Source organism: Elephantulus edwardii, unplaced genomic scaffold, assembly GCF_000299155.1.
Source record: "Elephantulus edwardii isolate Elephantulus edwardi_28Jun2011 unplaced genomic scaffold, EleEdw1.0 scaffold00129, whole genome shotgun sequence".
Lineage (NCBI taxonomy): Eukaryota > Metazoa > Chordata > Mammalia > Macroscelidea > Macroscelididae > Elephantulus > Elephantulus edwardii.
In genome coordinates, this window is record NW_006399879.1 from 49,295 (window position 1) to 64,102 (window position 14,808).

Below are 14,808 nucleotides of genomic sequence, written 5' to 3' on the forward strand. Positions count from 1 at the left end.
ATATGGGACCCTGGTCCACAAAAAAAACCCACTAGGCCCGCCCGCACCCCAAACCTCGCCCGTGTTTCCAGCACTTTCCTGGAACCCGAGGTTTTCCCCAAAGCGAATCCCACACCCTGACCCACCGCCCCTTTCCTCCCCGGGGCCCGTCGGTGTTGGTGCTTCTGTCCCGAGCCGCGGATTTTTTTTTTTTTTTAACCAAGTTTCCTTCCCCTGTTCCCACGTTTTGTGGTGTGTTTTTTGTTTTGTTTTGTTTTTTTTTTTTGCGGGAAACTGGCCTTAGTATCCCCAGAATCTACACACTTGGGGAGTTTTTTATTGCGATATTTAAAGTCCTGAGAGCGCCTGGGCCCTGTAAACAGGATCCCAACAAGCCATTACGAGAGGGCCACTACCGGCTAGACTATGGTCTACAAATATAAAAATCCAAGAGCTGGCTTCTTGTGTTTGCAAAGCCAAGGGCGCTGCAGCGACCACCAGAGCGCAGAGGACGCAGAAAGCGGGCAGTTCAAGAATTCCAGCTGCGAATTCTGCGCTTTAAACCCAGTCACCAAAAAATTCCCACCAGGCCCAGCCGCACTCGGAACCCCGCCCGTGTTCCCAACACCCTCCAAGCACTGAAAGTTTTCCCTAGAAAACAAGTTTCTCCATGGCGTCCGACCCCCTCCCGTGCTTCCCAACACCCTCCAAGCACTGAAAGTTTTCCCTAGAAAACAAGTTTCTCCATGGCGTCCGACCCCCTCCCGTGCTTCCCAACACCCTCCAAGCACTGAAAACTTTCCCCCCAAAACAAGAGTTTCTCCATGGCAGCAGACCCCCGCCGCTACTTTCAGCACCTTCGAAGAAAACACTTCACCAGAAAAGAGAATTTCCCCACAGCGACCGCGGAACTACTGAAAAACCAACCACCCACATCCTCCTGGAAGCCCGTTCTGAAGCGGAGAGCGGGCCGCGCCGCCTTTTCACGGCTCTGCGGGCCCGCTCCCTGACGTCACTTCCGGGGCGGCCCCCAGGACCCGGCCCTCCGGGGAGGGGCGGGCCGGCTCCGCGCAGGCGCACGGCGGCCGCAGCCGCTGAGCTGAGCGCTTGACTATATATGGTCAAAGCTGGGGGCGAGCCGCGCACGGGGCCGCGCTTCCGGGTTCGGGGCGTCCGCAGCGGCAGCGCGCAGGGCAGGGCGCGAGCCGGTCGGAGCCCCGGCGACCGCCCCCAGCCCGCCCGGCACGTCCGGCGCCGCCCTCCGGCCAGTCCCCGTGCGCGGCCTGGACTTGGCCAGTGTGAGTTGCAGTGGGGGGACCGAGCTGAGCGGCCGGGGCTTGCGGCGAGCGCAGCGGTAACAAGTGGGCGACGATGCCATACGAGATCAGTGAGTGCGCGCTGGGACCCCGGGGAGGGGGGGACCCCTGCGCCATCGGCGGGGCGCGCGGGCGCGGGGAGAGGGCGGCCGGGCCGGAGGCGCGCCCTGCAGCCCCCCCCGCGGCGATCCCCCTCTACCCCGAGCCTGGGGGTGGGGGGACTCCCCGAAGTTGGGCGCCGCGCGGCCGGCCCGCCGGCACCCCGATTCCCGGAGGCCCCGCGCCCGCCAGGAAGTGGCGCGATCCCCGCGCGGCTTCCAAGTGGCGATCGCCCCGCCCGGTGGAGGCAACAGGTGATCGGCCGAGCGGGGTCCCCTGCCCCCTGTGCCCCCCTCCCCGGGGCCGCACCCCCAAGTGGCCTTGGCGTTTGTGTCTCCGCAGAGAAAGTGTTCGCCAGCCTCCCCCAGGTGGAGAGGGGCGTCTCCAAAATCCTGGGCGGCGACCCGAAGGGCAGCAATTTCCTCTACACCAATGGCAAGTGCGTCATCCTGAGGAACATCGACGTGAGTGGTCCCCTCCCCAGCCCCAGATCTGGGGGTGCCCTTGCCGCGCGCTGCCCGCCCAGGGTGGGGGGCTGCATTCCCCTTCCCTCTCCCTTTGGGGCGTGGGGCCTGCGGGTGAGTGGGGTGAGGGTGCCACGCCCCCCTCCGCCCGGAAGGACCCCCCCCAATCCCGCCGCCCCTGCGGGCTGGCTGTATTGCACCCCATCTTATTTTCCCATCGTGGGGAGACTGAGACACCAATGAGTGGGCTCTTGCTGAATTTAAAAAGGGCTGCAGGGCTCTGGATTGGATAGGCCAGGCGTACCCCACCAGTTGCTGCGAGACTTTGGAGTGAGTGTGGACGTGATCCTGTCTGAACCCCCAGTTTCCTCTTGTCACAAGCCGAGATCATCATCGCCCCCACTTCCTCTGGCTGCCCGTGCAGCGTTGAGTGTGATGTCCCCTGAGCCCAGCCGGTGCCTGGCACTCGCTGGGCACTTGGTAAATGGCCATCAGCTTGTAGTCATTCTTGAGGCCCTAGGTCTCCCAGGGTGGCCCAGCTGGGCGGAGCCCCCAGGCTTTCAGCCGAAGGAGGCCCAGTGCAGACACAGGAGCCAGTTTGCTCCCCTGAATCGCCCTCAGCGGGCATCCTGTGCCAGGGCTGACCACTTGCAGAGCTGCTCCATGGGAATTCCTTGCACACGCTGCCTCTTCCTCTCTCATTCCTGAAATGGCCACTTCTCGGCCTCCCTGGGTTCCATAATTGCACCCTTAAATGTGGTTTGTCCTTTCCCCAGCCCACGTGGTGGAGGGCATCCAAACTGGAGGGGCAGGGCTGCTAGCTGGCGATGTTTTCCAGTCTGGCGCGGTGTGTATGGGGGGGTTCCTATAGCACAGCTGGATCCCCTGATGACTCAGCGATGCTCTCTAGGGGTGCCACGTCACAGATTGGGGTGTCTACGCAGAAACTGGGGCCTCTCGGCTCCACAGAGTTAGAGGGTGAAGGGTCTAACCAGCCTCAGTTTCCTTATCTGTCTAATAAGAGGCTGTGGCCCTCTTTTCTGGCCTCCTGTCCCTCCATCCTGTCCCTTTCTGGGAGGATGGAGCTTTGCTTGGCCACTTTTACTGCCCTTTGCATGGTCTGCCTGGGACCCCCTCATCTGAGGGGGGTAAACTGGTGTGAACTTGTGAGTGTGCTGACCGTTCAGAGTCCCAGGAATTCCTGGACAGCTCCACCCTGCCTGCTATGAACGGAGGCGGCTTTGCCTGGGATGGGAGTTTAAGGACCTGAAGTCTGGAGGTGAGGTTCCCATGACCTCCCCCTCCTGGATTATTGCTGAGTGACCCTGACTGCCTTCTCCTTCCCCGCACCCCCAGTCCCCTCAAGGAGTGGCATTTCAGGGCCTCAAACTGCTGCTTTCTGGTTGGGCCCCTTGCTTGAGGCTGTGTGTCCCCCCACCTGTAGGGTAAACTGAATTGTGAGGTACCTGTTAAAGAGGTCGTAAGGTGATTCGCTGGAGCAGCACCTGGGGTGTCTAACAATCACCTGGGATCTTAATGAGAGATTGATTGACTTTGCTGGGAAGTCTGTCTCAGCAGGAAGGAGACCAGAATGAACTGGTTACAAGCCCTGCCCTAATCGCTGGCTCCTTTTTAACCTTCCCAGAGCCTCCCGTCCGCAGAGTCCCCACAGGGCTGGTGAATGTGTCTCACCTCAGATGTGGGAGGTCCTGTTTGGATGTCACCTTTTCCCTGGTCTCTGCCCCTCAGTGTGGACAGTAAACATGAGGCTCACTAGCAGTCGCCCAGGCAGCCTGCGGGTATGTCCACCTTTCCAACCAGACCCATGTTCCGAGAGGGCAGCCCCGACCGAGGGCAGCCCCGACTGGCTCCATCCAGTACTTTGTCCTCCTGGGACAGTGACTGGCACATAGTAGGTGCTCAGCTGTGTGGATTCAAAGACCCTGAAAGCTGTGCACATTGAAGAGATGTTGTTGTGTACCGTCCAGTCGGAACTGACCCATAGCTGACCCTCTGGCAGGTTTTCAGAGGCAGTTAGTTGCAGAGGAGATCACCCACCCTTCCGCTGAGGAGCGGTGGATTTGAACCGTGTGCCTTTGGGATTGCAGTGCAGCTTCTTAACACTGGGCCACCAGAGCTTCCTTATTGAGGGGATAAGAGCCCCTTAAAGATTTTGCTGCGTGGGTATGTGAAACGGTGGGGCCTGTTTACACGGCTGGGCCTTCAGGTGTGGGATCCAGTGTCTGGTCCTTCAGGTGTGGGAGGACTAGGACCCAGTAATCAGGTCCTTGGGGTCCACTTAGGCCCTCCCACCATCTACAGTGAGGGTTTCTCCTTTACCACGAGCCCTGGTGGTAGAGTGGGTCAAAGGTTAGGCAATTCAAACCCACTGGCTTCTCTGAGGAAGGATAGGCCCTCTCCATCTGCTGAGATTTCCAGCTTTGAAATTGCAGGGTGACCAGGGGTCGGGATTGACCAGCAGCTGTGGGTTGTTCCATGTCAAAGCTGTGAAGCCCAGATGAAATGACTGAGACTCGCAGGAAAGCAGGAGTAAGCCTGTGCACCTGCTCAGAGGGCCTGGTGATTGGCTTTCAAGCCACTTCCTTGCTCCCTTCGGGGGTAACCAGCCTCCGCAGGGCACCCCACCTGCTCTGATGATGGAGCCACCCCCTCTTCGCTCTGTTGGCTTAGAAGCCGCTGTGCCAGGCCAGCCCTCAGCTTGGAGAAAGGCCACTTCTGGTTTTTTCATCACTTCCTATTGTCACACCTTGGAAAGGAAATTCTCAGAGTTGAAAGCTCGGGGGATGGCAGCCATCCAGAAACAGTCCTGGGGGAGGGGGCCCCAGAAATGGGCTCAGTGATCAGTGTTTGCACTACACTGAGGGAAGTCCCAGGAGAGTCAGGGACCCCAGCACATGAGGGAGGGCTTTCTGGCCGTGCTGGCACTTAGGGCAGCATTGGTCCTGTGAGCACAGGCTGAGGCCCTCCCCACCCTCTCCACACTGAGGGGGGATGTGTCCTGCCTGTGACCATGAAAGACCCTCATGACTCACTGGCCATCCAGAAAGACAGTGAGAACTCTGCCCTGTAGTACCCCACATGCTGCCAGGGCCAGGTGGGGGCCTGCCTTTACCTCCTAGATTCTGGAAATCGTAGTTGAAAACGTGTGAGATGAGGGGTGCAGTGATTGAAACCTCCCCATACATGCAATAGGCCTGACCCAGGCTGGGTTCCTGACCACTGTACCTCCTGGAAAGCCCTCACCTGTCTGTGACTGGGGGCTTGTGTGGTGGTGAGTCAGTGGAGCTTCCAGACTGGAGATGGAGTAGGAAGAGAGGCCTGGCAGTCTTCTGAACGTCAGCCAGTGAGAACCCTGGCCCACAGCAGTCTGGTGTGCACTGATCATGGTTGCGCAGGCGACACAGAGCTCTCTTCTGTGTCTGGTGTGCACTGATCATGGTTGCGCAGGCGACACAGAGCTCTCTTCTGTGTCTGGTGTGCACTGATCATGGTTGCGCAGGCGACACAGCTCTCTTCTGTGTCTGGTGTGTGCAGATCAGGGCTGGAGCAGGCCACACAGACTTCTCTCTATGGTGTGTGCAGATCAGGCCTGGCGCGGGCCACACTGCGTTCTCTTCCATGTGGGGTTGCCATGACTCCGCTAACATGACAGCAGCCAGCAGGGACAGGAACATTTTGGAGAATTTTGGGAAGCTCACGCTCAGCCATTTGGCATTGCTGTGGATCCCAGTGTGTGGACCTGTCTCCACGAACAGGTCACATAGTAGCTTGGGGGACACTCTGCTCGCGCTGAGAGCGCCGTGTGCCCTGTGGCCTGCTGCCGGCACATGCACTGGGACCTCGGACACACTGGGATCGTATGGTGGGGTGCTTGAAGCGACAGGTGTTCAGGAAAGACTGGTCTCGTTCCTGTCCCTCCTGCGGCCTGGCTGGGTGTCCGGGACAGGCCAGCCCTGTCTGCTTGGAGTACGACGTCGGCTGGGTGGGTGAGACAGACCTTTGGACAGACGAGCAAAGTGGGGCGTTTGAGAGCTGGACAGAAAAGCAGGTGGCGACGTGTGGCAGCCCACCTGTCACTGAGGGATGGAGGTCAGACAGGGAGGGCCCTGGGTGCAGTGCTCAGTGAAGACCTGACCAGAGAGCTTGCCCTTGTCGGGGTCACAGCCGGGTGAGGTCGAGACTCGGTGACAGACCAGGGACAGCAGCGGGCTGGACCCGGGGTCAGCTCATGTCCCTGTGATTAGAGACACTCAGGAGGGGGGTCATGGGTGGTGGACAGCTCAGAGGGGTTTGCTCTTCCTCGGCCTGCCAGCCTCCCACCCTCTTGGTGTCCCCTGGCCCCACCTCCTAGGCCGATAGGGAGCCAGCATCTTCGCAGTAGCCAGCGCCGTGCCAGGTTCCGAGCTGGCACTGGAAGGACAGCCCTGTCCTCACGCTGCTGTTGTGCTCTCTCGTTGGTCTGGTGGGGAGACCAAGTCAGCGGCCGAGTTGGGGAGCCCGGGCTGCATATAGAGGTGAAACACCTTCAGGTGTGCAGTCGGCTTCCCTGGGAAATGACCTGTAACTTAGAGCTGAAGGATCAGGCAGGTGATGTCAGAGGACACAGGAGGTGGGGACAGTGGGGGAGGGGCTGCAGTGCGTAGAAGGGACCTGGGTGGTGGCAGGGGCTCAGGCCACCTGGACAGAGGCCACTGGGAGCATTGGAAGGTCACACGAGCAAATGGGCAGTAGAAAGTGTATGCTGTGTCTCACATCACGCCCCACAAATGCTCATCCCTTAGTGCGGTTGGCCTTGGCTTTTGGGGTGTCCATCCACGACTGGCCTGAGACCTCGGTGACCAGGGCCTCAATCCCTTTGCTCCCCAGGGTACCTGTGGCCGTGTCTGGACACATTTTTGGTGGTCACTGTTGGAGATAGAGGCCATGCTCCTGTTGGCTGCTGTCCAGTCGAGTCTGACGCTTACTGACCCCGCGCGAGAGTAGAACAGTGCGTACAGGTTCTTCACAGACGTAAACAGCCACACCTTTCTCCTGGGGGTGGCTGGTGGATTTGAACTGCTGACTTTTGGGTAGTAGCAGAACACTATGACCCCGGTGCTACCAGGGCTCCTTGAACTGCCCTATAAAAAACTGACCACTGTTGAATTGGACCTGACTCTTGGCTGACCCTCTTTTGTTTCCAAGACACTAAATTGCATGGGAAGAGACTGCCCGTCTTTCTCCCGCAGAACTGGTGGGGTTGAGGCCCAGAAAGGTGTGGGTGCAGGGCTAACTGCGCAGTCCTACGGAGCAGGGCCCTGAGCTCCCTGGTAGGTGTTAGACATCCCATGATTCGCAGGACTGTCCTGCAGAGCATCTGTCCAGAGTGTCAGTTGTGGAGTGTTGGGGAGCCCTAGTAGATGATGCCTCACGAGGACAGACGTCCTGGGGGTCAGGGAGCGAGAGGGAGCAGAAGCCATGAGTAGCAGGGGAGGCGACTGAAGGAGGGCCATCTGCAGGGGTGCAGGGGCTGAGTGAGTCCTCTGGGAAGAAAGGGGACGCAGGGACGTGTCCAGGGCTGGGGAGCATCTGAGCTGGGGGAGCTTGGAGGCTGGGCGCCATGGACCCTGTCCATGAGGGGCTCTTGTGTTGATCTGGGGTGGTCTTATGCGTTGCTTCCTCTGGGTGGGTGGGGAGGGAAAGGCGTGCAGCCCTGTTGGGGTCAGGATGGGGAAGCAGGACCCGTCCTGAGATGACTGGAGACCCTCGTCCTGGTCTGTGCCTGGTCTTCCCCCTTCTGCAGGGCCTGCCGCCTCGGGGAGCCCCAGATTGAAAGCGCCCCATGGCTCCTCAGCCCGGCTCCAGGAGAAAGGCCTTCCCACGCTCAGCTGTGCTTCCGTGCCGGCACCCCTGCCCAGACGGAACACAGACATGCACCCTGTCCCCAGCTGCCCAGCCTGTCCCCAACTGCCCAGCCTGTCCCCAGCTGCCCACCCTGTCACCTGCTGCCCACCCTGTCCCCTGCTGTCCAACCTGTCCCCTGCTGTCCAACCTGTCCCCTGCTGTCCAGCCTGCCCCCAGCTGCCCACCCTGTCACCTGCTGCCCAACCTGTCACCAGCTGCCCAACCTGCCCCCAGCTGCCCACCCTGTCAGCTGCTCCCCACCCTGCCATGCTTTAAGGTCTCTGTGGAGCGCTGGCTGGTTCCCATGCAGCAGGTCCCAATGGGGTGATTGTTCTGGGCGTGTGGGAGGCCTTTCACAGTGTCTTCAAAGGCAGCCTGGACCCGGACAGTCCTTCAGTACCAGCCATTAGGTTACCCTCCCCACCCCACACCTGGGCAGTGGATCCTGGCCCCTGCTCTGTCACAGATGTTGGCACAGCCCTGGCAGCAGCCCTAGTCTCCGCCTGACTCAGGGCCTAGGGTGGCAGTGGACTGAGGAAAAGGGGAGACAGGTAGGGAGGTGCCCGGGTCACGCCCAGGGCCACACAGTGAGCCCTCAGGACTTCTGACTAAAGTCCAGCCTCCCAGGAGGGTGTGGTGTGTGCCCAGGGTAGACAGGGAGGGGAGAAGAGAAAGTCTGCAGGGCAGGCCGGTCCCCAAGTGAGTGGCCACTCACCATGCTGGCCACGTCATTCTGTCATCCTCAGAGGAAGAGAATCCAGCATTGACGCCTATGGTAGTTGAGAATGAAAGAAGACTTAAGGATTAGTCTGTGGGTTCAAAGCCCACTTCCACCACATGCCAGCTGGTCTCTTACTTTGAGTCTCTGTACCTTGGTTTTTACTGTGAGGTAGGGTTATGCGGTGACCTCCTGTGTGGGCTCTGTGAGGTCTAGGGAGAATGGGTTGACAGATTGTGCTCAGAGTCCCCCTAAGAGGTCATTGCCAGATGGTGATGGTGAGCCCAGGTGAGCCCAGCCACACCCTGCCCTTTTGGTACTCCAAGTGCGTTAGAGGTTACAGCATTGAGGCGCGTGTGGGCCGTGCGCCCCATGGGGTCCAGGCCAGTACAGGCACAAGATTACAGAAGTGACAGGTACCACCGGTAGGAGTGAGCAGTGGTGTGTCTATGAGTGGGGACACGGGTGGGAGAGAGTTTGCTTACATCTTGGAGCAGCAGACCCTCTTGCGAAGGTTGTTTTCCTGGTCCTAGAAAAGAACGAGGGTGGACGTGGGGTTACGAAACGGGAAGCTATTCCAGGTGGAGGCCAGCCAGAGAGCAGTGAGCACTCGGGTAGGAGGACAGAGGATGGGCCTGGGCGCCCTGGACCTCGTTCTGGGCCAGAGGGAGCCCGTGAAGCACGGCTGTGCGCACCGTGAACACCCAGGCTGGCTGCAGAGCTGCCCGGCCCGCTTCCTGCTTTGACACTGGCCACCATTTTGTACCCAGATAGTCCTTGGCTGCCTGTTTACTGGAGCCTAAATTCTTTGAAAGAAAGGGAGAAAGAGATAGAGGGAGTGAGGATGGATTGGAGGGATGGATGGCATAGACGGCTTCCTTCCCCTGGCATCTCTTCCAGCTGTGCGTGCAGTGCCCAGGGTTTAGCCTCACGGTGCGCTCAGGCTGGGCGTACATTCCAGCCTTGGGTGCAGAAATGCTGAGGCCGGAGATTTGCAGGAATTTGCGTTTGGCCCTAGTCACTAGTGCAAAGAAGGGTCCCCACGGTAGTGTTGGATACACAAGGTCCGGCTTTAGTAGTCAGGGCACACAGCTTGTTTTCAGGAACTGTGTTAGATACTCAGGGAATCACTGCTTGACGCCGTGTCCAGTGGTCCTGACTTGAGCATTCTTGGTGCAACAGAATGAAAACATGCCCAGTGTGTGCCGTGCTCACAGCCACTGCTGTGCCTAAGCTGCTTGGCACCCCCTGTGTCAGCCCACCTTGTTGAGCCGTCTGTTTCCCAGACCTGCTTTACCAAGTGTGTCATGTAAGGACTGACCCCTCCTGGTAAACGTGCCCAAAGAGTGTGAGATGAAGTCTCACGTCTTCGCTTCTAAGGAGCGAGCTAGCTGAACCTCTCCCGAGATAGATCGTCCCTACCACAGTCCGTGGTATATTGGATAATACAACACTACTGTCCGAAAGGATCAATCAGTTCATCACAACACCACTGTCCAAATGGATCAGTGTTTAAGTGCCATTGAGTCAACTCTGGTTCTTAGCAGCCCTGTGACGGGTGGGTCTGAACCCTGCCCTACCCTGTGCCATCCTGACCGTCTCTGAGGCCCTCGAGCCCTCCGTTACTGTCACTGTGTCAGTACATCTCATCGCAGGTATCCCTCTCCATCACTGACCCCCCCCCCAGTTTTCTGAGCATGGTGGTGTTTTCCAAGAACTAACCCCTCCTGACAGCTTGCCCAGAGTATGAATAAACCGTCAACCTTCTTCCCTCAGCACTGTTGGTACAGTTTCCTCTTTTGGGAGTCTGTGGGGATATTCAGTACTGTTCTCCAGCACTACAACTTAGATATCGATTCTTCTGTCATCTTTATTCGCTGTCCAACTTTCAGATGCACAGCAAGGAATTGAAAAGGCCATAGCTTGGGTCGAAGTGCACCTTAATCTTTAGACTGACAGTCTTGCTCTTAGTGCTTTGGAGAGATCTGACTGCACACTCTGCCTTTTGATCTCCTGGCTGCTGGCACCAAAGACGTTGATTATGGATCCAAGCAAGATGAGATCGTTGATAGTTTCTCTCTGTCCTCTGCCATGGTGTTCCCTAATGGTCCAGGGGTGAGGGTTTGTATTTTCTTGATGTTAAAGTATAATTTGTATTGAAGGTTGTATTCTTTGACCCTCAGCAGCAGATGTGTCAAGGCCTCACGAGCAACAAGCAGGGCTATGTGCGTCCTCTGCCTAATGCAGATTCTGGATGAGTTTTTCCTGTGATCCGAAGGCGACATTCTTCTTCATACAGTCCAGTTTCTCAGATGATTTGTTCTGCATATATATTGAATGTTGTTGATTGCCTTTGAGTCGAGCACGACACATAGCGACCCTATGAACAAAAGGCCTAAAGCCCCTGTGCAACTATCGATATTTCTTAGAGTTCATAGACTTTCCTGAGGCATGTAGTTCAGGGAGTGGATGCCACTCCTGCTTCCAAACCTGTCATAGTATGTTATTGTTGTTATGTGCCATTGAGTCACCTGTGATGTATAGCGACCCTGTGTACTACAGCTCTGAACCCTTCCCTGTCCTGAGCCAGTCTCACTAACTCTGACAGACCAACCTCCATTGCCCCAGTTACTGTAACAGTGCATCTCATCTGGGGTCGCCCTCTCGCGTTGTCCATCCACCCTTCCAAGCATAATGTCCTTCTCCAAAGACCAACCTCTCCTGGATAGGAATGGAAAAATTATACATTCGGCTTTTCTGATTTTAAACAGTGCGGTGTTCCCTTGCTTTGTTTGTACAACAGCTTCTGGGTCTAGGTGAAGATTTTGCATGAGCATTGTTAAGTGGTGAGATTCCCATTCTTCTCAGTGTTAGCTAAGGTTTGTTACAATCCACACAATCAAGTGCCTTTGCACAGTCAGTAAAACACAAATAGACATCCTTCTTGTATTCCCTGCTTCCAGCCAGTATCCACCTAACTTCCGCAGTGACAGGCTTCGTGCTGCAGCTACTTCTAAATCCAGCTGCATCTCTGGCAGTTCTCTTAATGGACTGTTCTAGCTATTTTTGGATAATCTTCAGCAAGACTTTACTTGCAAGTGATATTACTGATACTGTTTTCATAATTGCCACATTTGGTAATGGATCAAGTGTGACTCTGTTTCAGTTGGACGAGCAGGTAGCCATCCTCCAGATTTCCTGCTTAGCTCACTGAGCGTGTCTAGGGCTGCGTCTGTGTGTTGAAACATGTCTTACCAGCCTCACTTCCACAGCAAGCTGGCCGTACTTCCTCCAAGGTGGCTTGGCTCGTTCTTTGACAATCCATGGTGTAGTTAGTAGTAATAATCGTAGCTCCACAGCCCAAGCGCATCATTTTGTTGTGTAGCCGTGAGTTGGAATTGGCCCACGGCTGAACCCCTGGCTGGGTTTCAGAGGCAGTGAATAGCATAGGAGGGAAGTGCCCATCTTCGTCTTACGGAGCAGCTGGTAGATTTGAACCACGTCCTTTGGGATTGGCAGTGTCTTGCCACTAAGCCACTGAAGCATCCTGATTTTTCTTTGCTCTTATTCATTGTTCAGCTTTCATGTGCTTATAAAGCTGTTGAAGTACTGGGGCTCATCCAGCAAGATAAAGGTAAATACTCCAATAGGAAAATGGGCACAGGATATGAACAGACACTTCACCAAAGAAGACATTCCAATGGCAAAGAAGCACATGAAGAAATGCTCAAAATCCCTAGCCCTAAGAGAGATGCAGATCAAAACAACTAAGAGATATCATCACACCCCAGTAAGAATAGCAAAATTTAACAGAACAGCAAACAAGAAATGCTGGCAAAGTTGTGGAGAAAGCGGAACCCTTATTCACTGTTGCTGGAAGTGTAAAATGGTGCAACCACTGTAGAAGGCGTTATGGCGCTTTCTCAAAAAGTTGTAAATAGAGATACCATTTGACCCAGCAATTCCACTACTGGAAATATACCCCAAAGAGACCATAACTTGACATCCAAGCAGATATATGAACACCCATGTTTATCGTGGCTTTGTTCACAATAGCAAAGAGTTGGAAACAACCTAAGTGCCCATCAACAAATGAATGAAGAGAGAAGCTGTGGTATATTCGCACAATGGAATACTATGCTGCATTAAAAAACAAGGAACTCATGCAATATTATTCAAAATGGGTGACCCTGGAGGACATTATGCTGAGTGAAGTATCTCAGTCACAAAAGGACAAATACCGTGTGGTGCCACTATTGTAAAGCAGGACTGACCTTGGGGTTGGGGGGAGACTGAGAAAGATGGGTTCAATAATGTATACTGCATTGAAACAGATAAAGGAGAAAACTGTTTAAAAAGGATATGTGATTGGGTATTTTTGTCATGATGGGAGTCCAGAGTAAAGGCTGCATAGTGGAGTGGACCTGGTGGGAGGGATTGTAAAACAATGAAAGAATTTTTCTTAGAGGGCAGTGTACTGGGGGGAGGGTTGGGAGGGAAGAAAAGTGCAACAATGAATGAATGGAAATCCAAAGTCCTTGTAAATTTTCATTGAAATTAATGATAAAAAGGAAAAAGAATAAAAAGATTATTATTGTAGAAATAGAAAAAAGAAAATACTGGGCCTCCGGTTAAGACACCTGCATCCTCAAACTTACATCTTTGCTTTTCAACACATTTTTTGGTGCTGATGTATCTGACATAGACCGAGACTGAAAGGACAGATATAAAGGCTGGGGTCAGTCAGGCCAGTCTTGGTGTCCACTGTGGCACATGACAAGCCTATGTGTGTCGTAGATCCGAGCACTGTGGGATTTCCATTGGTGGACTTTGTGGAAGCAGGTCTCCCTGCCTCTTGAGGGGTCCGGGGGGGAGGTGGAAGCAGCCCCCCAGCCCCCTGACTGTACACACAGCAGGGTGCAGGGCCATCTGAGGAGCTGCCCCTCCAGGAGCTTGTTGACAGGGTGCTCCTGTTGTCTGGAGTGTAAGCACCGGTGGAAGGTTGGGGAAGGTGCTTTGGTTTCCTGGTAGGCAGGTCCTGGGTGAGTGGGGTGTCTCTCTCTCTGGGAGGGGGTTTAAGTAAGAGCTTGGAGAGCAGTGCAAACGCATAGCTGGACAGGCCCCGGGGCCAGGCTTCTGTGGAGGGTGGGACTTGTCTGCCTCAGCCAGGCACCAGCTGAGGCCCACCGTCTCGGTGCTGGTCCTCCCGAAATCCGAGGCTCTGTGTCCGAGACACGCTGGCCCTGGCCTGGCATGGCTCCTGGACGTTCTCTTATCTCAGTGATTGGTCCTGCTCGTTCTGAGACCCTGACCGTCCACAGCCAAAGGCCAAGTGCGAGGAGTTCTGGGGCTTTATTTCAGGCCTCCCCCAGCTCCTCACGGCCCGTCGCTCAGGGACGGGTGGGCCCATCAGGAACTCATGCCGGGAGGGGAATTTCGGGAGGCTCTTGTTCGGTCTCTGGGTGGAACTCGGGGTTACAGTGACTTTAGTCAGAAGGGGGAGATGGTGTGGTATGGGGGCAGTTGAGGGAACGGTGTGACAGGGCTAGGCATCCTCTATCACTGGGTGAACTCATGGCTCAGGTGACATGGACCCAGGTGAGGTCGGTGACTTGATGTGGGGAGAGCGTAGGAGGGAAGTGGGGTGGCCCTGGGATGTAGTTGCAGTTAGCCAGGTGGAGGGCATTCTGCCCCAGGCCGTGGCTCCTGCACCCCAGAGAGGCCTGGGGAGTGTGTCTGAAGACAGTAGAGGCAGTAGAGTGCTGGGGGAGGGCACTTCAGGGGTGCAGTCACCACAGTTGGGGTTAGACTGTGCTGGATGGATGGACACTGGACAGCTGTGCCGCCAGCTTGGCCTGGGGACAGTGGGGAACTGGGCTGAGCCAGTGACCAGGCTGGAGGACGGGCAGAACTGCTGGGGAGAACATGGGAGGTGGCAGCCGCTGGTCACCTGGCACCCAGGGTCTGGCCAGGCCTGGTCTCATCCTCTCATGCGAGCACCCCAGGTTTCCTCACGTCCTGATAACACGGGGGGCCCCAGTGTAATGTGGGGGTGGATGTGGAATGGCCAGCAGTGCTCCAGGCTCCCTGTGCCCAGTGTGGCCACTGCTTACTCAGCTGGGATCTTTTTCACTCCCTATCTCCTGTCCTCGCTCCAGAGCTCTGGCCCACAGTAAACTGCTCCTAGCACAGTCCTGGCTCTGAACCCTCAGGGATACAGCTGGTGGCAGGGACAGCTAGTGGTCGCAGTGTGAGGGGGTGGGGCTCTCAAGTCAGAAGTGGCCTCTAGCTGCCCCTCCAGTGGGTTTGCAGAGGTGGGAAATCACAA

At 56.2% G+C, this 14,808-nt stretch overlaps 1 protein-coding gene across 2 annotated transcripts in view; it reads left to right on the plus strand.

The window, feature by feature from the left end:
• The first annotated feature begins 1,312 nt into the window (after nucleotides 1-1,312).
• Nucleotides 1,313-14,808, plus strand: part of LOC102872200 (WD repeat-containing protein 1-like) — a 46,603-nt gene continuing 33,107 nt past the window's right edge. Inside the window, exons 1-2 of one of the 2 annotated variants that reach the window (XM_006893574.1) lie at nucleotides 1,313-1,366; nucleotides 1,737-1,858. In XM_006893574.1, the coding sequence (XP_006893636.1) occupies nucleotides 1,351-1,366; nucleotides 1,737-1,858 (138 nt within the window). In that variant the 5' untranslated portion in view covers nucleotides 1,313-1,350. The remainder of the gene's footprint in view (nucleotides 1,367-1,736; nucleotides 1,859-14,808) is intronic. The other variant, XM_006893573.1, reaches the window with a different exon arrangement.